Source organism: Dromaius novaehollandiae, chromosome 1 (assembly GCF_036370855.1).
Source record: "Dromaius novaehollandiae isolate bDroNov1 chromosome 1, bDroNov1.hap1, whole genome shotgun sequence".
NCBI classification, from domain to species: domain Eukaryota; kingdom Metazoa; phylum Chordata; class Aves; order Casuariiformes; family Dromaiidae; genus Dromaius; species Dromaius novaehollandiae.
Genome location: NC_088098.1, coordinates 153,723,714 through 153,748,287, shown reverse-complemented (window position 1 = coordinate 153,748,287; position 24,574 = coordinate 153,723,714). Strand labels below are relative to the sequence as shown.

Here is a 24,574-nt window from a genome sequence, read left to right as displayed (position 1 = left end):
TCAATCAAAAAAGGTTTTATTTATTTTTTTCCATTTGAAATGATCTCACTGGTTTAAGTAGCAATCTTTATACCCAGAAATCCCTACATCTGTGAAAAAATGAACACTATAAATATCTAGTTACTCTTGAATTATTCAGCTAGCTTCGCTTGTACATATTCTACATATAGCCCTTTAGACTAACTCTCAGCCTAGCCTTTCATTATTAAAATCAGTCAGTTATCTACAGGGTTTGACATAGTCTTTATAGAAAGAGAAAATGGCAGAAACCGCTTTACTTTTCCTCTGTGGATAGTCGGTAAAGATTCTCGCCCAAGTACTCTAGCCTTTCCCTTTGTTCAAGGTCCTGGTACAAGCCTTTGGGAACCTTGCTCAGGCCATAAATCAATCCATACAAGCAACCAGCAATAGATCCAGTAGCTGCACTTTCACCTGCGAATTTAAACACAATTGCAAAGTTCTTTTAGAGTCACTCGTAGCTACACAATCAAAGCTTGCCCTACACTGAGGAGGAAATACTAAGCCACTAGTGAAAGGAGATAAGGACATAATGGCCATGTCGAATCAGTCCCAAAGTTTCACATAACCCTGTGTTTTGCTTCTGGCAGTGCCAAGAGGAGGATGCCTAGGGAAGAGAATAACCCCAAGGCAAGCTTACAGCAATACTTCTGTGGTGTGTAGCCCTGAACCAGAGCTGCTCTATTGGTATTTCATAACCCTCAGCAAATCTTTTTCCATGAGTTTGTCCAATCACTTCTTGCATGCACACGAACTGTTAGCACCTACAACATCTTGCAGTGAGGAGGCTACATCTTTCATGTTGTGTGAAAGGTGCATCTCTGTTGGCCTGTTTCAGACCTTTTGCCTGCTGTTTACAGTTGATCTCCCCTACTTCTTGTACTGGAAGAGACAATTTAGGATTGATCATTCCCTATCGGCTTTTCCTGTGACACTTGATCCCATACATTTCTATTATATCTACTTTGTGTCGTCCCTTTTACATTCAGAGAGAGTGTGTCTGCCTGTGTGCATGTGTGTGTGTGCTGGGGTCAGTTTGGTTTTGGCCTTGTTCCCTGGAGAACTGATGTGACTGTCACACATGTCTGTCTATCTTGCAGGTTGTCTCACACACCTGTGTTTTGAACGTGCTGAGTAGCTTCAAAATCACGTGATTAAGGACTAACACTGATGGATAATAAGCAACTGGGAGGTAGGAGAGACATGACTATGTGCTCTGGTTCACTGTTCATGAGATGTATTACAGAAAATCAGCATAGAAGCTCAGCCTTAGGATGTATATCCACAGGAAACCAGACTCTCCTGGTTCCCCTGTAAGATATTTTTGATCTTTGTGTTTCACCCACTTGTAGTGGGCCAAGACATGGTAGCTCTAGGAAATTCCCTAATTCTTTTTCTGGGATCTCTCTTGCTGCTTTCCAGCAGTCAGTGTACACAGCACTTAACACCACATCTAAGGAGGATGAGAACTTCCTCGGCTGAGGCTGAGGTACAGTCGGTAGAGACCAAGGTCCTGCCTACGATGTCCCTTGCTTCTGCATAACTCTCCCAGCAGGGTCATGCTGATCGTAGAAAGTGATCTTGAATTTCATGTTTAACGAATGCAATGGCACATTCATTGTACAATCAATTGGTTAAGTCCGTATTTTGTATTAAACAGGATATAGAAATGTCTAGTCTCAGTAGGGGCTTCACTATCATAGGAAAGTTTTCAAGCAGAGAGAGCGCTTTCCCTGCAGAGCAAGAAACATACGCTGACTACCTGCAATACGAGCGGCAGTGTGGACACCTCTGGTTCTGCTGCCCAGTCAACATGGAAAATTTCCCAAAATTAGAACTCTGCCAGGTGTGTGGGTGGAAAATCAATTCGTCAAATGATAACGGGACAAAACTCATTTTAGGAAACAATTATTCTTTGGTGCTTGGAGGAAACATGCAGCATGTGTTAGATTAGAAAGATTGCCGTGAAGGCAGGATCCATCATGGAGTGCTGTGTCCTTTATTAATGTCCCAAACAAATACTCAGTCAGATTGAGTGAATGTTTAATTAAATTAAAACAATGTATTTAACACCATTTTAAAGAAGATATTAACAAAGTCCTAAAGGAAAGAACATGTCTGATCAACGGAGAGTTGTAGCGGCCAGAGGTAGGGGCATGACTGACAGTCAACGGAGAGATGTAGCGGCCAGAGGTAGGGGCATGACTGACAGACTGGAAAAAGTCAGTGCTGCAATCAGACTTACTGCTTTTTGGTTTTGGGAAAAGCCGCTACAGTACAACAGCTCTTGCAAGCAGCTAACCATTACTAGGAAGAAAGATAAGGCAGAGTAATCGCAGGAGTCTCTGCTACAGGCAAGCACCCTGGAATGGAGACTGTATTTTCCTTTCTAACATGTCACAGCACTGCATGTGATTTAAAATATCTAATTATAGTAAAAATACTCCTTGTGGTGTCTCATGGTATGTGTCTGTAGGAGTGCACAGTGAGAGGTCATGAGCTCCCACCAAGGCAGTAGGGGTTGGAGGAGTTATCAGCGCAGAGTCTCTGTAAAGGGCCTCAATGTGCAAAGGATGGAGCGGATAATTCAAGTGGTGGGATCAGTTCCTTGGCCCAAAAGCCCAGCAAGATGCAAGTGCCAGTGGAAGTGTTATCATTTGCAAAACTGAAAAAGTAATCAATTTTGTGCCTCTAGGACTTAGATTTTTTTTGCTTGAGGCCCCCTTACAGTTTTACCTAGGCACTGTATTATTTTTCTCCCTCAGACTCCTACTTGGTTTTGCTACGTGCAGTTAAAAGGTTGTTTTGCCAGAGCTGTTAGTGTTTTGGTGACAGAAGACACCAGCCTTTTACTAAATGATACTGGTTTTACTTCACAGGCATCTCTGGCAAAACTGTGAGACTTAGATGAATTAACATTTGAAAAACAGTTAATGAATTGCATCGCAGCTGTTCCTGAAGGAATGATATTTATGACATAAAACCATCAAAGCAGAAATAATAGCTGGAATGCCAAGTTGGTAAACACTGAGAATTTACAGGCAAGAGGTCTCTTTTTCGACAAGCTGCATCTCCTCCCGCAAAGGTCACGTTACGTGTGAGAGGGAGCAGTAGGCCATTTTAATGAGGAGGGGACCGAAATATGGGGCAGCACTCCTCACCTCCATGGAACATGGAGCGGTTGCAGAGCTCGGTCCAGTCGCCGCCGCATCCCATCAGGGCATCATAGGCGATCATGGGGGCGTCGTGACCCCTTCTGCCCCCCCGGCCTTCGGAGCTCCACCTCCTGTACGTCTACGGGAAACATGGCAGCATCAGCAGGGCTTGCTTGAAAGCATGGTAACTTCTGTACTCCTCCTTCGGTGGGAATAGCTCATGAACGGGCAGCAGGCAATCACATTGTTCATGCAGTTGCCTGCAGCAGGGGTGAGTGGACACAACAGCCCCTATCCCAGAGCTGGGGATGCATTGTAGGCCTGTACCCCAGCTTATCCCACGATACCTCACGTGCTTGCCCAAGCCCTTTGGTCTGTGCATCACAAGGAGGCATTTGATATTCCTATGATTCCAGCCTTTCTGCTCTGGGACCTTCTCAAGTCCAGTGAGAAGACTGATGGGTCCAGCAGCTGGGGGAAGTGTCCTCCTGCTGACTGATGACATTTTGTGTGGTGTCTGAGCTTTCATTTCATCAACACAAGTACAAAATGACTTCCTGCATATATAATTTCCAAGAGCTGGTACTGCTACAGCCCTTGCTCCTCTGCTAGCTGGTCCCTTCTTGAAGCAGCACATCCCCATGAGGAACAGAGGCCACCATGCCTGCAGCAGGGACACCACTAGTAAGGACATGAAGCAACACACAGCTATGTGGCAGGGTGAATACTTGGCTTAATTTAAGCAAGGCAAGAATACCAAGAAGTAGATCAAGATAGTCCCTAGTTTCATATCTTAAAAGTTCCTGTTCTTTCAAATATTAGGGGTGGAAAGGACTTAAGTTGTCAGTCTTCTTCCTGCCTCTTGGAAATGTTCTCCACTTTGTCACATGTTTGCAAATGTTTTGTTTAGCCCAGTTTCACACAGAGTTTGAAAATGTTCTTCTTCAGTCATTTCTTTAGGGTCTCAATTTCAGACTATGTTCATTTAGGTCCTTCTTGCTAGGCCCTTCCTCTCCTCTCCAACAAGCATATATTGAACAAGAGTGAAAATAATTTGCAAATGTGAGAAACAGATTTCTTCCCACGAGAAGAAAGAAGACAAAAAAACCACAGCAATGTTTCTTAGGGACAATTAGATTTTCTTTACAGCGGGCACCTCCAGAGCTCACTTTTACCTGCCCCAAATCCCAAGACATACTCTACACCTCTGCTATATTTATAGCAAAAAAAAAGTCCTTTAAACAAATTTGGCCTATAACCTAGCTTCATTTCCTGAAGTATGAATTGCAACACGGTAAGTTGAATTGTATCTGCTGGGCTTACTCTTGGCTTCTACAATGTGTATGAAGGCTTGCATTTAAATCTATTCACTTTCCCTGTGGCCATTATATACCTTGATCCTTGATGTGGTATATCTGCATACACATCAAACAAGAAAGAGTTGGATTACAGCTTCACTCTGCTGCTTTTAGGTTTGCAGACTAGTGAGAGCATTTATCTATTTACGCTGTCCTCTGACACAAGCAAACTTTAAAGCCTTAATCCTGCATTTTTATTCTGGTGGAGTAGTACTGACACTTGTGTAATACTACCGAAGGCAAGAGGACTAACCGCGTAAGTGCTATTCTAGGTGAGCATGCAGGCATCTCAAGTTTCACTCCATTTAGCCCTTAAGATAGCTGATGTTCTGCACAAATTTGACATCGCCTCCCTTTGACTTCGGAAAATTCTTTACATTAGGAGTAACAATCCTTGGGATTGAGCCTGGAGGGACTTACCTACACCAAGGCTGCATTTGACAAACTTTTCAGGAGCACAACCTCCTCCTGCCTCTCCTGCCATAGTGCACCTCCGTAATTTGGCAGCAAGTCAGCTTCTCCAGGCGGCAGGGTGAGGACTGGCAACACGTAGTGGATGCAGGCGAAACACGCACTCCCTTGTGCTGCTGGATCTGAGCCCCTGCCACGGTCTAAAGGTAATTTGTAGGTGCAGCTGCCTCTCACTTCCTCACCCTGAAGGATGTGACTTCCTGCTGGCTGACACTGCTTTTTTCTATCATTTTGTAACCCTTTCTGAGGTCTGTCATGATCCTGGTTTGAGCAACTCCCTGTTAAGGGAATGAACTCCATTGGCGTCTGAATTTCCTGAATAACTTTGCCTCAGTTCCACTTCCATTTTGTCATACATTGTGTCCAACATGGAAAAGTGAGCAATGAATGAGAGTGGTTTGTTTGCAGAATCAAGGCTGAACATGAGTGAGGCCCAATTTCTGCCTATTTGCAGGTTTTCTAACATGTAACAAACATGTATTACTGAAACATGATTTATCCTACGTCAGCTCATTGCCCATCTTCTGTTTGTGCATTCAAGCAGGGTTAATTTGTCTTTTATACCCACATTTCTAGTTATCTCCAAATTTAAGTTGTACATCTGCTTATACAGAATGTGGTCTTTGCTGCTTAGCATTTTGAGGTACAGGTTTTCTTTTGCAAAGGGAAATTGTCTTTACAGCATTCTCAGATAAATCTAAGCCACCTTTGAGGGCCTAACTTTCACAGCTCCTGTAGATGGTATGTGCCTGCTGAAGGATGGGCCTTGTCTAGCCAAAACATGCATTTAAGGGCCTGGTAAAAAAAGTGGTGCTAAACATTTGTGTTTTATTAAAGCATTGTAGACAGGCAACCAACTCTACCTCCAAACACAAATGGCCAGTTAGTTTGGAAGGAGTGCAAACGAACGCAATGGGAAGAAGGACAGTATCGGCCTACTTGGGGGAGATCACAAAGGCAGTCATGACGGTCACTCTCTCCTTGTTTATTCTTTCCTCAGCTATCCACTAAACATGCTTGGTTTATAAGCAAAATGAGAGCCTTCTGTAGGGCTGGGGTCTCTGGATGGCTGTGGAGTTTGAGAGTCGAGCAATATTTTCCTTTCTTGTGCGTCAAAATGAATAGCTCTGTAGGCCAAACTAGCTGGGCTGCGGCAAAGAAGGTAAATTTTTTTTCTGCCTTAGGAATTTATTCAGTTCTCACTTGATAATGATCAAGGGGAAACACTGTTTAGTTTAATCTCTCATAAAGTTGTGTTAAGGCTCTATAAAACTCAAAGGAACAAAAAAACTAGTAACAAATTCATGGAACTAAACTAAGAAAATAAAACTGGAAGGAGATCTATTTTTTCTATACAGAGTGATAATTTTTTTTTATTACCCACTGTCAATCCATCTTCCACTGGCACCTTTCACTGCATATATAAGCACCTAAAAATATACAAAGTTACTTCTTAGAATAGAACTGTGCTTTAATAGTCTGAAAAAATGGATTGATTTATGGGAAAAGGTGACAAGAAGCACATACTTATTCCTTAACTGCTAAGTGGAAAACTTGAGAAGTGCCAACATGTATCAGAAAGTTGTAAACACCAGGGAAGACAAAGCCTTATTTCTCTTGAGTTAAGAAGTTATGACTGGAAGTCATAAGGCAAAAGAAAGATCATGTATGCTATAAAATAGTATCGTAGGAGACGTGGTGAAACATAATCTCTTGGGATACTTAAAACTGTCTTGGCCAAAATCAAAGGGAACAAACTTGCATGAGCCGACAGTCGCTTAAGAAGACTTCTCTTCTAAGGATCATGATCAAGTCCAGCTCCTAATGCCCATGGGCACCTCTGCAGGAGTGAGGCCACAGCTATCTTAGGCTTTCAGGAGAGCCCCCACCTAGATGAACTTGTTTGTCTTTTCCAACCTCAAAAAGCCATGAGTGACTGGAAGTCACTTTTCAGTTTTGTACCTTCTCTGGGTGTTCACACATCTGACTATTAAGACTTCCTCTCTATATTGTTTCCTCCCATTTCAGGATCCTTTAGCACTTCAAGACTGATTGTAGCTTTTTTTTAATGCTAACATACACCTGAACTAAAGATGGAAGTTGTTGTTTATTTTTAATCTTTTTTTTTTTATGAAAGACTTCCTGTCTGCTTTAGCCCTGGAAACATTTAAAAACATTAGTGTGTCCCTTTGGAAAAACCTCTTTCAGTTCAGAACCTCTTTGAGCACTTTCTGAAATTGCAGTTACCTTTTCTCTCTCCTCTGCATCATAGTTGTCCGGAAAGACAGGTTTATTCTGATTTTCCTCATTGATTTCTCTCTCCTCCAAATAAAACTGCCACTTGGCTTCAAAGTAAAACCAGTGCTCCTGATATTCTGAATGCAAAAGAAATTAAGGATGTAGTATTTCATCTTGGCAATGTTTTCAGTTCTACTAAAGTAACTTTTTAAGAAAATGACAATATTGACTGACCAGAAAAATTGTGTATTTTACAGTAACATATATTAAGCAGGTGTATGTACTAAGTATGCATTTTAGTATGAAGTGGGACATTTAACTGGAAAGAGAGGATGTGAAGGAAAGAAGGAAAATATTTTCAGAATATAATGCTATTTTTATGTTATATTAAAATTACATTAAAATACAGCACGATGAGATTCTGAGAGTGAACTTACTGAGGAACACTCAAAGGAAAAGATAAGAGTCAGCAGAAAAAGAGAAAAAAAAATCAATTCTATACTAATTTCTGCATTCCTTTATTATGATTAAAGATTATCTAAAAATGCTTACATGTCCTAAATACAAATAGTCTCATAGCTCAGTTATCAGTTTTTATTTATATAATTTCTCTAGTATTTTTGTTCATCAGGATAATCTTTCAGGAAAGGCAGATAGGAAAGACAAAAATGTCCATTTATGTGTGTTATAATACATACCAAATGTAGTATAGGGGCAGATAACACAGACATCTGATATCTGTGCCCATACAAATAAGCTTTCTTTTATAACCGCAGCTCCTTTTCTTTTTGTGTCACTTTAATAAGAGTCTCTCTAAACATATTTACCTTTGTGCAAGTCAATAATCTCATTACGTTCAGCTTATTTTCAAGCCAACACTCAAATTCAGCCTTTTCTGTAAAGGCTGAAAAAGGTGCATAAGTCACCCTGAATACTGCTCCATGCTCAGTTAAGCACAGACACACATACATGTTTGCAGAATTTAGGCCTAAGTGAAAATCTGCCTGGGAAGCAAATGTGGGTAAGGATTTAGCAACCAGTGAGATGGACAAGACCACTACAGATGCCAAAGGAAGCTAATAATTCAGTACAGGATTATTTGTGTAGAGTTTAAAATCAAATTAAGTGTTGCTGCTTTCCCCCTTTCTGGTCACTCAGTTCTGGGCTTGCTGCAAGTGACTGAAGAACATGCACAGAACAAAATCATTTTTCTGAAGGGCGTAATCTGATTTGGCTTCTTTCCCTAAAACGCCATGCAAGCATGCCTCCTTGGCAATTAAGACCTTTAAAGTGGTTCAGCTCCATTTAAAAAATCCATGATGCCTTGTATGATCTGATACCTTCACAAGGTTGTCGATTCCCCAGCCCCACACAGATATGGGAGTTCAATTGCAATGAGCTATATTCCTAAGGACGGGAAAAACCCAGCCTCCATTCTTCTGAATGCATGCCCTAATTCTGTGGGATTTCAGGAAGCTATTAGCTAGAACCCTAAAAAAAGAGGTATTTAGAAAAGCAGAGTGAGGTCTCACAAAGAAAAACGTTTGAAAGAAACTCCCCAAACCCACTCCATCAATTGGTTCCAAAACTGCTGTTAAAAATGCAGAAGATCTGACAGGTGTGCTTATTTTTTAAAGAATGCATTTTCCACTTTCCTATTTCCCCCATGACTGGAAAACACAAGTGCTTCAGAAATGAGTATTTCCTACGTAGCACCCTAGCAAGAGAGGCGATGTCAGCACCAATGCACAGGCTAGGAAATACAGGGATAAAGCAACCCCAGACAACTCTAGTTGCATGGATGGCCTATGGTACAGTCAAAAACCCCACACCACCACCCGACTGATGCTCTGCCCCATTTCTTGTGCCCAACCCGAGGCTGCACCTTCACTGTAAGAACAGTCACATTCTCATCTATGGGACTATCTGGCAAGCAAATGCAATTTAATAACAGAGGGGAACGCTGGAGTAAGCCCTCTGTGAAAGGGAATAAAGCAGCTAAGAAAGAGTTTTCTAGAAATGGAGGACTCTGTTTAGCAGGACTTCTCTGCAGTGCATCTCACCAGCCAAGGAGCTTAACTCTCATGCAGAAGACTTTTCCTGCTTCTAAAAAAGGACTAAGCTCAACAATGCCGGTATTACCCCGAGCATGCTCCAGGAGCCCAATATACATGCCTCTATGTAGTGGGGGTCGGGTCTGGTGGAGTGACAGGGCCCTTCTGTAAAGTCATTCAAAGAGAAGCTCACTCACGCTAATCCTGCACCTGCTGCTCATAGGTCCTGTCTAAAAAAATCTTAGTTCCAAATGAGACACACGAAAGAATGCAGTGTCTTTCAGAAAGGCTTCCTGCTTTTTTCTGTTTTTAAAGCAGCAGCTTTCCTGCCTAGGTAAGTCTTCATTTTTGAGTGCATTTTGAGTGAGGAAAGATTTCCATGGAATTCAATCATTCTCAACAACTGTCCCTTTAGATTAACCAGAAAAGCCTTTTTTTTCAAATTCATAATACAGTTATACTCATTCACTTCATTTGGGCAAGAGGGAACTAAAGTACCTTTGTCCAGAAGATTATGCACATTAGTAAAGTAGCAATACTGAGTTTAATAGCTGTGTTCCATTCATTCTGAAAGAAGGGTACAACAGAAGGTATCTTAAATATTTGTTCAGAACAGCAACAAGCCAAATTTGAATCTGTGGTCCAAAGATAAACAACTCTTTGCCCAAGAGGCATCTGCAGGTGAACTTATCCTGGAAAAATTAGGAATGTCAGTGGATTCCTTTATGGAAAATATTGGGCTGTATTAATTGATGGAAGGGAGCTGAACTAATTAATCTCTCAGCAGTCAGTTTTCCTAATAACCTGCTAAATAACGTTTCTTCTCCTCCCCTAGTAATAAAATTGTGCAGTTTGGTATTATCATTGCTACTTCTCTTTGTATTTATGCTACCAATACACCAGGCAACTAACAGACAGTGTAAGAGGGCACAGCCTCAGAAGAACTTACAGCCTAAACAGGTAAGGCAGGAGGTGTCCCATGAAGCCAGGAGATGCGGGAAGCGGCAAAACTGGGAAGTGACATTTGTTCAATGTCTTTGTAGCTGAACATACTTTTAAGACTATAGCTCTCTTGATTCAGACACGTTACCTGCCATGTGTCGAATGGTCTTCTTGCAATATTCTTCAGCCATTGGCACAACTTTCATCATCTCTCTTCCCCACTGCACAAGGGGTTTTCCTTGTATTGCATACGACACAAAGAGAGCTGTGCACAGGGACCCTAGAAAGCCTGGAATTAATAGATAATAACAATTATTAATATGTGATCTGTATTTGTACCATGTCCCTTGCAAAATCATTGCCTCATGCCTCTAGCATAGTTTGCCAAATGAATATAACCTATCTCTGTCTGTTTACAAGCTGACCCTTGCATGTTAAAATTCTTGGCTAATACATGGCACTCTCTGGTTTATGACTTACTTTACATAGAAGGGAGCTTCTGTTCTTAGTGGGATAATGTGACAGAAATTGATGCAGAGGTCAAAAATAAACATCGTGCATTAATGTGAGACTGAAAAATCTTTTAATTTAAGTCACATGGAATAACTGACTTGCACAAAGTGATTTAACGACAAGTCAATCACCTTGCGTACAGAGTCATCCAGCTCAGCGGCTGTGGACATTAGATCTAATACTATTTCATTTTACTCTAAGTGGACAAGTGCATTGTACCTAGCTGTTAGACACACTTGTTCTTTATTTTCTTTGGGCTGTATTTATCTTGAAGAAGAAATTGTCTGGGTAAGATATGCTGTCTGCCTGCCTAGCTGGGTCTTCCTCTTTAGATACGAATATGTTTAAGGTGAATTTTCTGCTAATGGGCACTCAAAATTTCCATAATATCAGAATCTTAGAGGCTCACTTCTCATATCTCCTTGTGATCTTGGGGAAGAGGGGTGTTTCTTCAAATGCAGCAAAAACAACCCAATGCAGCATCCAAAAGAAGGCTAAGAAAACAACTCAGTCATTTAAATAAGCCCCAGGTGAGCAAAGTATTGATGCGTGTGCTTCTCTTGATGCATGAGTCAAAAGTGCTCTCTCATGTGTGAAGGTAAGCACGAACTTTATGTGTTTTGAGAAAGGTAAATCCAAATTATTTTAGGAGGTTATGACTCCAGATGAGACTAATACGAATTCTCTCTGCACTAAGATGTGCAGTATGGGCTCAGGCCAAAGGCACGTCTAACCCAGCAACCAACAGATGCTCTCGGAAAGAATAAAAAAACAGGCAGAGCTGGCTCAAAGCTTTTTACTTGGCCAGACATCATCCAGCCAGCTTGCTGTAAAGGTTCTTATGGTGGATTCAGCAAGAAGGTGGTGACAGAGTGGGTTTAGAGGCTAAAAGAGGCAGGCGAGGAGGGGGTGGCGGGAGGAGTCCATGCAGAGGGTGGTGGAAGCTGGGCAGTGTCTGTAAGCTTTGAGGGGGCCGGGAGGTTTCTTCTTTCCCTGCCTCCAGAGGGCTCTCTCCCAGGCCATCGCCCCACTGCCCCACAGCCCCCGCTGAGCCCCCAGCTCTCGCCACTCACAGCGGGGAAGAAATGAAGCCCTGGCAGGGGCCTCTGCAGCTGCTGCTGAGGACGAGGAGCTGCATCTGCCACCACTGGCAGAAATGATGCAAGCACACAGTGGCAGTTTTAATTACATGGCTTAATTGTGTTTAACAGCAACGGCCCCTTCTCCTCCCTTGCCTGATCCCTTTTTGAGCCTGTGTGTAGCTCTGGACTTTGCAGCATCCTTCATGATATTTCCTGCTTTGTTTTTAAATTCTTTTCCTCTCTATTTTGTGCTGTCCTGCTGGCCTTTCCGATTGCTTCAGAGCACTGAACATGCTGAACATGTCACCATTCATTATGGTTTTATCTGTTATTGTTCAAAGCAGACAGAATGAATATCTGCTTATGTAGTATAATGTAGTATAAAATTATCAGAGTGACAGATGTGTGTATTTAGAACAGTAAGTCTACTTATTTATGTTTTGTTTAGATTATGTTTCATCCCTAAAGTATGTGGAGTTAGATTTTTTTTTGCTTTCTACCTTTACCTACAGTGATTGGATATGACAAGACCTGTCAACAGAAAAATGTTATTATCTGCTGAATTATAAACTTATGTGTCAAAAATGTCATCTGCACGTACATAAATCCTAAAATTTGATCAGGGCTAGTGACGTGAATATACTCTGGACAAGAGAGGCTGTGTTCAGTTATTGAAGGGATAACTCCTATCCTTGAAGTTGCTGCTTATATAATATATAAGCAAATATACAAGTATGTATGTGTATGTAATATATACTTTCAGATAATATCTGAGCAACAGTCAAACCAAGGCCTATGAGTCTGTGTTGCAGAAGCAGTTCAACCAAGTGAATTTGCAGGAGCTGTGTTAGTCCCTCCTGAAGGGAAAAGCAACCCTAGATACTTCAGAAAAAATAGTATGTCAGTGGACGTTACCTGTAGGGTGGTTATGAGTCATTCGTCCACATTCAATGCTCACTTCAATGAGCGATTCTAGCCTTTCTGGCTTCCAGTATCTCATCCCTAAACACATGGCTTTTGTAGATGCTCCAAATCCAGAACCTAGAGCAAAAAGATAATGCTAAGCTTTTAAAAGAAAACTAATGGTACACAAATATGTTGATACCATCTGAAACAAATACATTTTGGTAATTCATCTCATCTGTGGAAACTCCTCAGGGAACAGGAAATTAGCGTGCAAAGCAAGGGGCAAGTTTTGACAGATTCTTGGAAGGAATTTTGCTTCTGCACTGGTTCCAATTTTACAGGAATATTCCAATATTCTCAAGTGCAATGAAGACCACTGTGGATATCAAACAGCAGTGTGCTCTCTTGTCAACACTGCTTGCTTGAGTCAAGCTCTCCTGTCATCCTTGCTCATTCTTGGCTGCCACTTCAGTTTTGCTTGCTCCAGATGCTACTGTTAGAAACAGCAGTTTGAGAAATAGTTACACTTCTACTATGCCCTTATTTTACTAAAGTCTTCATGCTGCAAGCATGTCATTCAAACACTTTATATGAAGATCACAGATAGTCTTACAATTTTATAGCATGTTTCATCCTGGAGAGTCCCATGAGTAGTTCACAAAATAGTTTCTATTGCATACGAAAATAGGGGGTCTGAAAATAAAATGAAGGCTGCACAGCTGAATATTCCAGAGTCAGGAAATGTCAGAACTGGGGTTGCCTGTGCAACCATAAGTTAGTGTTTCTGTGCGCATGCTTTATGGTACAGCCTGCATTTAGCTTCTTCTTGGGAATTCGTGCCTCATGCAGCACAGAGGTTATTTATTGAATGGCTAATTCAGTATTTCCTTTAATCCTCAGCACTGAGTGCATGATGCCAGGTGTTCAACTTCTGAACACTTCATTGAATGGAGTTAAATTTGCTAACAGGTTTCTCTGCAGTACTTTTCACAGTAATATCAGGATCCCACAGAAGTTTTAATGAGCTTATCTTCCTAACACACCAGTGAGGTGATTATCTCCTCTTTGCAGCTGGTGAGCCAGTGCCCAGAAAAGCTTTAACTCATTGCAGGGACCAAGCTGGAGATGGATAGGGTTCGATTTTTCAAAACACTTAGCGTTTTTCAGCACTGTCTTTTCTCAGTCACACTTCCTGGTGACCTTGGATATGGTTGAAAACAATCAGCATTTCTCTTCTTGGCCCCTGAAAGATAGGGGGGATCGTTATGCCACCTAATTTTAGCCTCTGTGGAACCTGCACGGTCTTCCTGTCTCTCCTAGATAGACATCAGGGAGATAGGTTAAGTCTCCATTAGGCAGTACTGTGGCACAAGAGGAGCAATTCACACTCAGAGTGAAGCAGCAGATGCCAAGGCCCCAGCACCAATGCTGCAGACACCTAACTTCAGAGGAAGCCTCATCTGCTTCCCTGGACGGTGCCCACTGTGGCTGGAGTGCACTAGGGGCTCCCCTGGAGAGCATCTTTCAGTTTAGTTTCACCCAAAATGACTTCAGCTCAGACGGTCTAAGATCATGATGAGAATCAAAGTGTGGTAAGTAAGCAGTAGAAAGATTTGCTTCAAAAGTATATGCCTGATCCAAACCAAAACACTAACATAAGGCCCGATGGCATCTCCAGAGGGCAACACAGATAAACTGAGGTGTGCATTGTTCTCTGGAGACATCTCTTTTTCTCCCCAGAGTGCAGCTATCCTGAGCAAGCAACCTCATCAGGTAATCTAATTAGGTTAGATGAAGACATTGCTTCCTTTCTGGCCTGGAGTCCAGTGCGAAAATTTTGTGTGAAGTGACTCTTCCAGTAGGTAGATTAACCTCCAAGGGCAGCCTAAAAAAGGCCAAACATTTGATAGATGTGACATGAAAGCCTTTGTAAAATATCTTTTTATTCTCTGCAAGCTTGCTTCTTCACCCCTTGCCAGCCTTCCTAATGACTGTGAAAGAAGCCCTCTCCAGGACTGCTCTGGCCACTGCTCTGCACTGAAATGACTGGACACTTGTCCTGAGAACGATGTGTTTTTTCTCATACTTCACATACACTGCAATTGTAGCACCTGGTTATTAAGGAGACAGGAGCAGATAACAACATCTGCCTATCCCACAAATTACATAGAAACCACACAGAAGAATCAGGAGAGAAATCAAGTCTTCCAGAGCATCATTCAGCTTCACTGAGAAAATCCATCTCCTCCTTGCAAGCCCAAAGTCTTCATTAAACCGCTTCTATCTAGTGCAGCAAACAGAGCAGAATATAAATGTCTTATTCATGACTGAACCTTTATTTCTCCAAAGGACACAATTCGTGCTGGGTAGTCCAAGAGGCAAGGGTATTGTGCTACACAGAACGAAGACTTCATTGTATTAAGACACATTATATTACGATGTGATTAAGTATCATGTCTTAATATATACAAAGGTGGAGGATGCATTACAGTAATCTGAATGCTGGTCTGAAGGTGGTTGCCTTTGTGACTTCATTGTTCTTCCAGTTTAGGAAGTTATATTAAAACCTTCTGAAGACCTACACAAGTAAATTGGGTAACAAAAAATTCCACCACCTGGCATAATGGTAAGCCTAGGCAGGGCTTCAGGAGATTAGCAACTACTAGACCCACTGCATCAGTAGCTACCATCTGAATCAATGAAGTACGGGACAGCAAGGCTAGTCTCAGCTAGAGGTGATACGCATAGGAACATAAAGACAATCCTGCAAGGTCAGACCAAAGGTCAACCCACCAGCTCCTGTCTCTGACAGTGGCCAGCAGAGGGTACTTGAGAAAGAGCAAGAGAAAAGGAGAAAAATATAATGATGCTTCCCCTTCATACTAAACTGCTGATAACTTGGCTCCCTGATCCAGGAGGCATCTGGCTACTCATCTTTCTGTTTAATAACTCTTGACAGATTTTCCTTGGGTGAATTTGCCCAACTATCTTTTGAACCCATATGAACTGTAGTATCTGTAAATTCCTGTGGCAGAGTTCTGCAATTTAACTAGATATTGTGTGAAAAAGTCTCTCCTTTTGCTTGTTTTGAACTCATGACCTGCTAGTTTCTTTTTGGTTCCTGTGCTGGAAGAGACAGGCATTTTTCTCTATCCCTGTTCATGCTCTCCAAGGTATCTACGATTTTACAGATCTTTTTTGTGTTATCTCAGACATCACTTTCCTAGGTGGAAGAACACTAGTCTCTAACCATTTTGCCTATGGAAGCTAGTTTTGACTAACCTAGTCATCCTTCTCCATATTCTCTTTAGTTCTCTTACATCATTTTGAGGGGTGGGGTGGGGGCAATGTATTCATGGTAGTCAAGAAACAGGCACTCTATGGATTTATAGAGTGGTGCAAGAGTGTTTTGTGTTTGTTTTCTAGTCTTTCCTAGACATTCCTAGTATTCCATTTGCTTTTTGACTTACTGAGCACTGAAGTGATGTTCTTATAGAACTATTATAACACCAAGATCCCGTTTCTGAATGGTAATAATAGTTAGCTCAGGAACTATAACTGTATATATAAAATTAGGATTTTTTTTCCCCATGCATAGAATTTTTCATTTATCTACATTGCATTTATTCTGCTGTGTGGTCACACAGTTATTCATCACTGTGAGGATCTTCCACAACTCGGCACCTTGTTATCTTTGGTAGTGGATTTTGTTGACTCACTATTCACCTGCTTTTGCAGATAATTTGTGGATACGTTCAACAGCACAGGTCCAACCCCTGTGCCTCCTTCTTCATGGAGAAGACTGACGGTAATCTCCTACTCTCGTTTGCTGTCTTTTACCCAGTTATCCAGCCAGGAGAACCTTTCCTTCATCCTGTAGCAACTTAGAGGCTTGTCATTTAGCGCCTTTGTTGAGGAACCTTGCTAAATCCTCCTGGAAATCCAAACAGACTATCTTCACAGCCTCTCCTTTGAAGGAATCAGGAATCCTCCTGATCCTTGGCTACTTAATGAACTTTCTAATAGATTTATGAGGTGTGACTTCTCTATACAAAAGCTGTGTTGACGCTTTCTTACCGTATCATTTTCATTCATGCATGCGCTCTACTATTTTCTATTAGTATAGAATAATTCAGTGTGTTTTCCTTCACTTTACTTCTGAAAAATAATAAAGATCAGCTTAATGGCTACTGTTCTGGGCTCTTTTGTGACTACAGACTGTTCTGCATGAAAGCTTAGAGCCTGTCCTCTTTAATCTCCTGTCCCTCTGCAGCTGTGCTTCTCTTCATTTTTCTTCTCTGACTCTGCATCTCACTCACTTTTTCCTCATACTGCTCTATCAATGCCACTAGCAAAAGGGCACAGTCTCAAGTACTGCTAAGAAGCCCAGTAATTGACTCCAGCAGCTGCAGATAAAGACTTGCTCAGACACTGCAGCCTCAGCCTGGGATACGTTCAATGCAGGCAGAACCAACCTGCTGTAGGTCTGACTGGACCTACACGGTAGCTCTGAAGGCACCTTTCTGGCTCCAGGGGTACCACCTTACTCAGATTTCAGTTTCCAGCTCTCAGACATTAGAGAATGGCTTCTGAGCACTCAGGAATTTTTTTAGCAATGAACAAAACATTTTTATCACATCTCAGAACAGCAGACTCAAAGTAAGTTTCAAAACTTCTAAAAAAATGTTAACAGAGGCAAATGCTCAGCAGTGAAAATTTCAGCCTAAAGCTTATCACAACAATAATCTGTAAATGAAGTCTTAAAATGGAAGATGCTAGGCAACCTTGTATAGTTCTCCCAGCAGCCACAGGGATAATATTATCCTTCAACATAATTCAGGTACCTTTGCAATGAACGTGGCAATGAATGTGACAACAGGTGGCAGGTTAACATAAGAACTGAATGCAGTGACTATATTCAGAAGAATTTGAGCACAAGAGCTTCATATAAGCAATTAGCAATTACCTAATCTAGAATTTCACTGTTCCATGAAGGCTAGTACATGAATTTTTGCTGCAAGAGAGACAACACAGAATGATTATAAGAAAACAGCATTTTGCTTCCCACCCATCTGAGACGTCATCTGACTGCTAGACATTCAATGCCTATGGAATTTTTTTGCCTCAAGAAGAAATCCATGAAATTTCAATTAAAAGTCAATTATGGCCATAGCAGTGTCAGGCGCCACAGGAAGTAGAACATCTCCACCTCCTGTCACTGGTTCTTTTGTTCTCAGGGTGAAAAAAAGAGGTGTCTTGAGATGTTCAGGATGGTATTTATCAGACCAGATAGAGAAGATGGATTTCATCTGTCAGTTCTCAAGACAGGAATTCATTTTAGAGCGTTGCAGCCCCGAGTATCCCAAGAGCAAATCTTCCACCGTGGAAAGTTGGTGAGGAGGAAGGCTAAAAGAAGAGATGTAGCTCCAGCAGACTAACCACCTGGGGAACATCTGTGCTCCTCCACTGGAGGTGTCCAGAGCTTCTCTGGCCCAGCCTGGCAGCTCCCAGTTGCTTCAACTGAATTTTACTCACTATCAACCAGAAAACATATGACAACTGCTAAAGGGGAACTTTCTCAGTTCTGCCTGGCTAATAGTGGGGTGGACAAAGTAAACAGAGAGGATCCTTTTTCCTCTCCGCAGCTGTTGTGAAAAGCTGAGGCTGAGTGAAGGGTGTTTTTTCTGTCAAAGAGAACTGGCAGAGAGCCTGAAATAGCCATGGCATTGTGCCGCCGTGTTTTTGTCATGATTTTGCATCAATGTGCAATGCTGTTGAGTGGTACTGATGCATACCACAGCGTCACGCCAACACAGCACAATGTTTTTATGAGCTACCAGGGTCTTGTGGCTGTCTAGCTCTGCCTCATTTAATGATACAGTGTCTCTCCAGTCCTTCAAGATTAAATGTAGTCTGTGGGCATAGGTATATGCATATATGCGTACACATAGCTGCATGTATGTTCCTTAACTTGAAGTAGAAATTCAATTCATCATAGAACGAAATAACCACAAAGGGAGGAAGGAATAGTCATGGATAGGGAAACAGTGCAAGGAATATTAGGGATCATTGGCAAAATAATTATAGTTCTTAGCAGTGTGTCCACCTGAAGAAAACTAATGCTGTATCTCTGGTTTCCCTCTAGTGAGCACATTGACACAGGGAGAATTCCACAGAAAAACTCAGCTATTTGTTTTTTTAGATCTGCCATCACTGAAAAGATCCAAGACCACAGGCAATTAAATGAAAAACAGCAGAAAATATTTCTTAAAATAACCATTAAATTGAAGGACAAAAATCTGGACCCAGAGGCACAAAGCCAAGAACAAAGTCTCTTTAAATAGATGTTAAACAGGGAAGGGTTCATTTACGAAAGGACATGGTGCCCTACAAAAGGAATTCCTGGCACATCTCTTGCCATCCTCAGGCAAACATAGAAACGTTGCAGGGCTAGTCGCTTTTGAAGTCAGGGAAAAAAGGAAACAATTTCCAAATACTCACAGATCTTCAAAGCAGGCATTATTAAAACCAATATCTATAAATAGAAGGCAGTACTGTACCCTTTTCATTGAAAGGTGTGTGCCAAGCCAGAAGGTAGTTATCTGGTTTTAATTCCCTGCAGCCTTCAATGGTAGCAGGGTCTAGCCGTCTCGCTGGGAGTTTGTCAATAGCCTCGACGTAGCGTTTTACCAGCTCACGATACAGGTCTTCTAAACACCAGTAATCTGGTCAGAAGCAGGAATAAAAGATTGTCAGGCAAAGGCAAAAGGAGAAGGGAAAAACTGAAAACAAAAAAGGCAGCAGATACTGAAAACAAACAAATAGGCTGACTACGCGTTTAATAAACATTCCTATTTCCAGTTCCAATATATTTGAAGACATGTTTCCGGTACCACTGTAAACACTTTTACACAAACTCTGAGAATGGGCTGCAGAGAACCGTCTTGCTTCTCAGTTCTTATCTTCTCTTTCTTTCCCATTCGCTTTTAACTCCTTTAGTCTAAAAGATAAAGGCATTCTGTTCTTGACAGTAACTGCTCAGGGGCTTTATTTAGACCCAGGGTGTGAAGTGCTTGGAGAGGTGTCTGACTGTAAGGTGAACGTGCTGCCTTTGTGGGCACTGTGGGTATGCATGTAGTCAGCAGTGCCTGGCTCAATCTGTGCTGTTGCATTCGTTTGCAGACATGATTCCAATTTAAAAATGAATTACTATTTTTTTAAATGACCACTGAATTATTTTAATGAGATATGCATAATTAAACACAAAAGCAAATTAGCAAACTTAATTTTTTATCCTGTATTTTATATTTGTTTGTTTAAAATTTGTAGGTCTTCCATGCAGGGGCATGCCAGTACAGTAACCAGAACAGTGAGCTTTTATAAAAATGATCATAAAAATTAGTAATAGTAGTAAATTCCTATGGACTATAGTATTACTAGCAGGTAATTTTCCTGGAATATGTTCATTAACAATATCTATTCATTGATTGCTTCAACTAAGGTCTACAGTCTTTTCTAAGGAATCTTTCCTGTGTTAAATACACATTTTTTTCTTCAGTATAACTGCTTGTTTACTCTACTATTTATATTATTGGGGTTGAAGAGTCCTGCCCTCAGTTCTTACTGAGGAAAAGCTTCCACTGATTTCTGTTACAATTTTGTAACCAATGAGAACTGAGGAGGCTGTCAGGATTTGTCCATTTATGTATTTTCGATGCACTCAAAGAAACTCTGTTTAATACTTGATTTGACTGACAAATCAAATGACACAGTAGGGAAAGTTCTTCTAAAAGTATCTTCAATCATTTTGTCAAAGACTGGTGATATATTGAGACCCACAGAAGAGATTTAATGTAAGACAAAGTTTAGAGATCCATAACCCAGAGCCACTTTAAAATACCATTTATGCAAATGTAAGAATTAAAAAGATCCAGGATAAAACCAAGATCTCCCTCCCATGTAAAAAAAAATCCTATCAAATACACTGGCCATATCACAGAAAATGCCAGAGGAACAAGTTGTTTTCAAGCTACTGACTCCTCTCAGATTTATAAATTGAGAGTCATTTTATCTGGGTGTGAGCCGAGAGCAGGAATTTATCACTTGGCAGCTTCTGGAGAAGTATTGTCCTCAAAGTCAGAGACACTTTGGTCTCTAACACCTTAGGACTGTCTAAGCCCACCATGACTCCTGCACTGGAGTCAGGCTGGTATCTTAGCTGTCAAGTCAGTAGGACAAATTCTTTCTTTAGAAAATAAGGCTTTTATTTTCTAGAGCTTGTTTGAGTCAGAAAGGAAAAGGCTTTCCTGACTGCAGTGATTGTTCTGCTTTCGATGATGTTAGGTTTTCGTTCCTCCTTTATGGGACAAATACTTGATGAAAGTAGATATTTCGTTTATCCTTCATTGTTGGAGCCAACTTCCAGTTTGGGCCATTGTTTAACCCGAGGAGAGCCTCGGCCAGTGCTAGAGCAGTAGCTCAGCCTCCTTGCAGGGCCGCCACTGCTGCTGCCCCGTGCCTTGAGCATCCTTGGACCTCTCCTACGCAGCCAGTGCAGCGCTGGTCAAAATTGGCTCCCGAGATCAGACTTGCCCCATACTTCATCATCAACCCTCCACTCTGGGCTTGGCGTTTGGCTCGGCCTCAGGCTGGGAGCAATCTCGAGGGCAGCGCCCAGGCACTTTGGAATTTGATCGGGAGCCCAGGCTCCGGGCAGCTCAGACCTGGAAGGTGCTAAGTGTGCAACGACCTGGCCTGTGAGCAGCATGGGTTTGCCTCTCTCTATGCAGAGCTGCTGCTGCAGCTGGCTGGCAGCCAGCAAGGTGAACGAAACACACGGGGAGACGGATCCCCCCCCTCCAATGTCTTCTCAGCTCTGTCTCCCCCTTTCCATGTAAAGTCTTGCACTGATTTCTCAGCTTGGAGAACACTTGCTGAAGGTGATTATTGCTGAGGATATCAGTTGGGGGAGGTTGAGTGTGCGAGAAGGCATGGCTTTGAATGATTTTACTGAATGGCTTCCTATTCTCTGTACTTCAGATACACAGATGTAAATAAAGTCATCCATAGGAGATTGTTACAAGACCAAAAAACTAGCATTTTAAACAGAGATGGTGTTCTGACATAGACTTATTTGCTTATTATTGCAGTAGACACCAAAGAGAAAAGAGATTTTTTTCCACCAAATCACCAAAGAGATTTTATTGCCATCCGCACAGCCTTCAGCCCCTACCTCAGTCCTCTGCTCAGGCGGATACCCCATAACTGAGGTGACCAAGTGGTGTCACTCTGTGCTCCTTCCGCAGGAAACAGGGGCAACAAGGGCACTTGAGAGGGTCAATCACCCAGGATGCGAAATGCCCCTGAAGGTCCCAGGCAGCGATTGTGATATCTTTTTTTTAACGAATAGCAGTGAGGGACAGGATACTTGTTGATTATCCCCCCCATCCTTTTTTTTTTTTTGGCTGGTAATGTTCCAGATTTCCAATATATTCTTAAAGATCTTCCTCCTTTTCATTTTCTGCAGCATATGTGTACACTCTGCCCTGAAGTCATGACCATGGTGCAAGAAGACAGAGCCACCGTCTACGCTCCCATCGCCTCTGAGGGTGAGCAAGCACTCTCTGTGGCATGACCACGCAGGTCATGGGGGCCAGGGACACTTCAGCCTCGGGGACCCACTGCCACCTTCATTAGGTTTACTCTGTTGACTTCAGCGATTTTGCACACTCGTTGAGCCATGGCCAGACCTGGTGGCTTTTTTGCATTTAGTTTGCTATGAGGAGACACTGTTGGAGGCAGGAGCAGTTCTGTTTTCCTTTGGGGAAGCAGACGAAAAGACTTGCTTTTCCTTCAGGAACATCACTATGAAATGATAATTTCTTCCTAAAACTCCCCACTATAGCTCTTTGCTTTCTCACCAGTCCATGTGAAGACCTTTTTTAAAAGACTATTCAATGAGGACAGAGAAATGAGAGTACATAATAAACACAGTTGATGTGAAATATAGTGAGACTTTTTTTTTTCTTTAAAGAACAGTTGTGCTCCTGGCGTATTTAAGAAATAAGATTTATTATTATACTGATAGTCTAACCGGCTTGATTACTCTGAAGTTACAGATTTATGGAGTTCAACGAGCAGAAAACATATGATATGTATTTAATCATAGACTATATTCAGAAATATGTTAGTCATCTTTTCTCTTGATAGGCTGACATCTTGCCCTTATCTTTAGTGTATTAGCTACCCCTTAAACCATTGGTTAGCTAATAGCCAAGCATGAAGTGTCTAACACACTCTCCAACTGATCTCTACATCCTAAATTTAGAGCAGGTTAGCAGCAGACAGATAAAGCAGTGAAACAGAAGCACAAGTGAAACTTCATTGACTTAGGCAATATTAGCTACATTATAGGTTTTTGCTGTTGTTAATTATTGAGTATTATAAGAGTTAAGAAAAATTAGGAATATTTTTACAGAGATAAGTTTCATTCATTTTGAAATGAGAAAATATTGCTGAACAGTTACTGTCTTCCTATGTATTTCTGTTGATGGGCTTGATGGTCTCAGAAAGCCTTGGTTCAGTTGGTAGAGTGTCAGTATAAATATCATGGCATGTTACAAAAGACTATTACTGCCTTAAGAAAAAACAAATGTACTCTTTCAAAATGTTGTGATTTTAGAAGACACGTGCTAATAACATTCACTATTTTGATATACTTTTTTATAAAACACATTTTAAAATATTTTTCTGGACAAAAGGTATAGAACTCTACTCATATAAAAAATTGTTCCTTCTCTGGCTTTGCAGGTGCAACCGCTTGTCTGAAAGCTGGCAAAGATGAGATAGTTCAAATGATTTTAGCCTGAAAGAGGTATTAAGGCAACTCTATGCCAAACTGAAGTTCTGAACACAAACATCTTAAAAATGTGCCTAGAACTATTCTTTTTACAGAAGAGTTTTAAACAGGTTTATTTCCATTGGTGGTATTATTCCCTGAAGTACAGTGTGCAGATTTTACTTTTTTTAATTATGCTGGACATGCTGTATTTTAATCTTGAAGCTTTAATCAGCATGGTAAACCTGTGGAAAACGTGAAGAGAGCTACTCCACACTAAAGAAATCAGATCTGCTTATTTTGTACAATGGTCAAAAGATCGTGCTTATCTAAAAGACAAGCTAATATATGTATATTATCATTCCTATAAGCAGCATTTAGGAACCTGACACAGTTTCTCACTACTTCCACAGCACTCAGGCTTATTTTAAGAAATCTAGCAGCTCTACAGTTTTGCTCCTTTCCGGATGGCATTCGCTAGTTCATTGTCACCTACCTGTGATGACGGCCTCTGCTGTAGCCATGTGCATGAGGGTATTGTCACTTACTGGCCATTTGTCTGGAGAGAGCACCAGGTTCTCGAGCCCTCCAATTTCCTTCAGCTCCTGCTGGATTTTTGCACCTAAAGCATTGTTTTCTCGGGAGAAATTTCGATAACCAAGAGCATCTCCTACCCCGGCCAGTACAAGTGCAGCCTTGAATTTATCCATCCCCGAGATACTTTCCACTTTCCTTTCGTGTGAAACAGCCACTGAATCGTGATCTTTCTTTGTTCCTTTGCCTTCAGCTCAGCTCCACTGACACTTTATATCAGCCATTGTGTCACTACAGAGAGCTCGCTCTATAAGGCAAGAGCTTCCTTTTCTGGCTTTGCAGATGCCGTCTCTTGCCTAAGACCCAATGCAGAGGAAATATTTCATCAGCCAGGGATTTTGCAGGGATTTTGTTCAATGGAACTGCAGGAGCATGCCCACAAAGTGAAGTGCAAAAACAGCACTTC

At 41.5% G+C, this 24,574-nt stretch overlaps 1 protein-coding gene across 1 annotated transcript; it reads right to left on the bottom strand.

Annotated features, from left to right (window-relative positions):
• On the bottom strand, nucleotides 1-24,574 carry ADPRHL1 (ADP-ribosylhydrolase like 1). The gene is made up of 7 exons (XM_026096980.2): nucleotides 24,071-24,574; nucleotides 19,298-19,462; nucleotides 12,747-12,872; nucleotides 10,385-10,525; nucleotides 7,250-7,377; nucleotides 3,180-3,312; nucleotides 1-432 (listed from the first exon to the last, which is right to left on the bottom strand). The coding sequence occupies exons 1-7, from the start codon at nucleotides 24,282-24,284 to the stop codon at nucleotides 275-277; spliced, it is 1,065 nt and encodes a 354-aa protein (XP_025952765.1). The 5' UTR covers nucleotides 24,285-24,574; the 3' UTR covers nucleotides 1-274.

Excerpts from the sequence above, each read along its gene's own strand:
- ADPRHL1 (XM_026096980.2), bottom strand. The coding sequence starts at position 24,284 with ATGGATAAATTCAAGGCTGCACTTGTACTGGCCGGGGTAGGAGATGCT. Across the intron at positions 7,378-10,384 it reads GACCATTCGACACATGGCAG|AATATCAGGAGCACTGGTTT; the intron begins GTAACGTGTCTG and ends TTTTGCATTCAG. Across the intron at positions 433-3,179 it reads CCGCTCCATGTTCCATGGAG|GTGAAAGTGCAGCTACTGGA; the intron begins GTGAGGAGTGCT and ends TTAAATTCGCAG.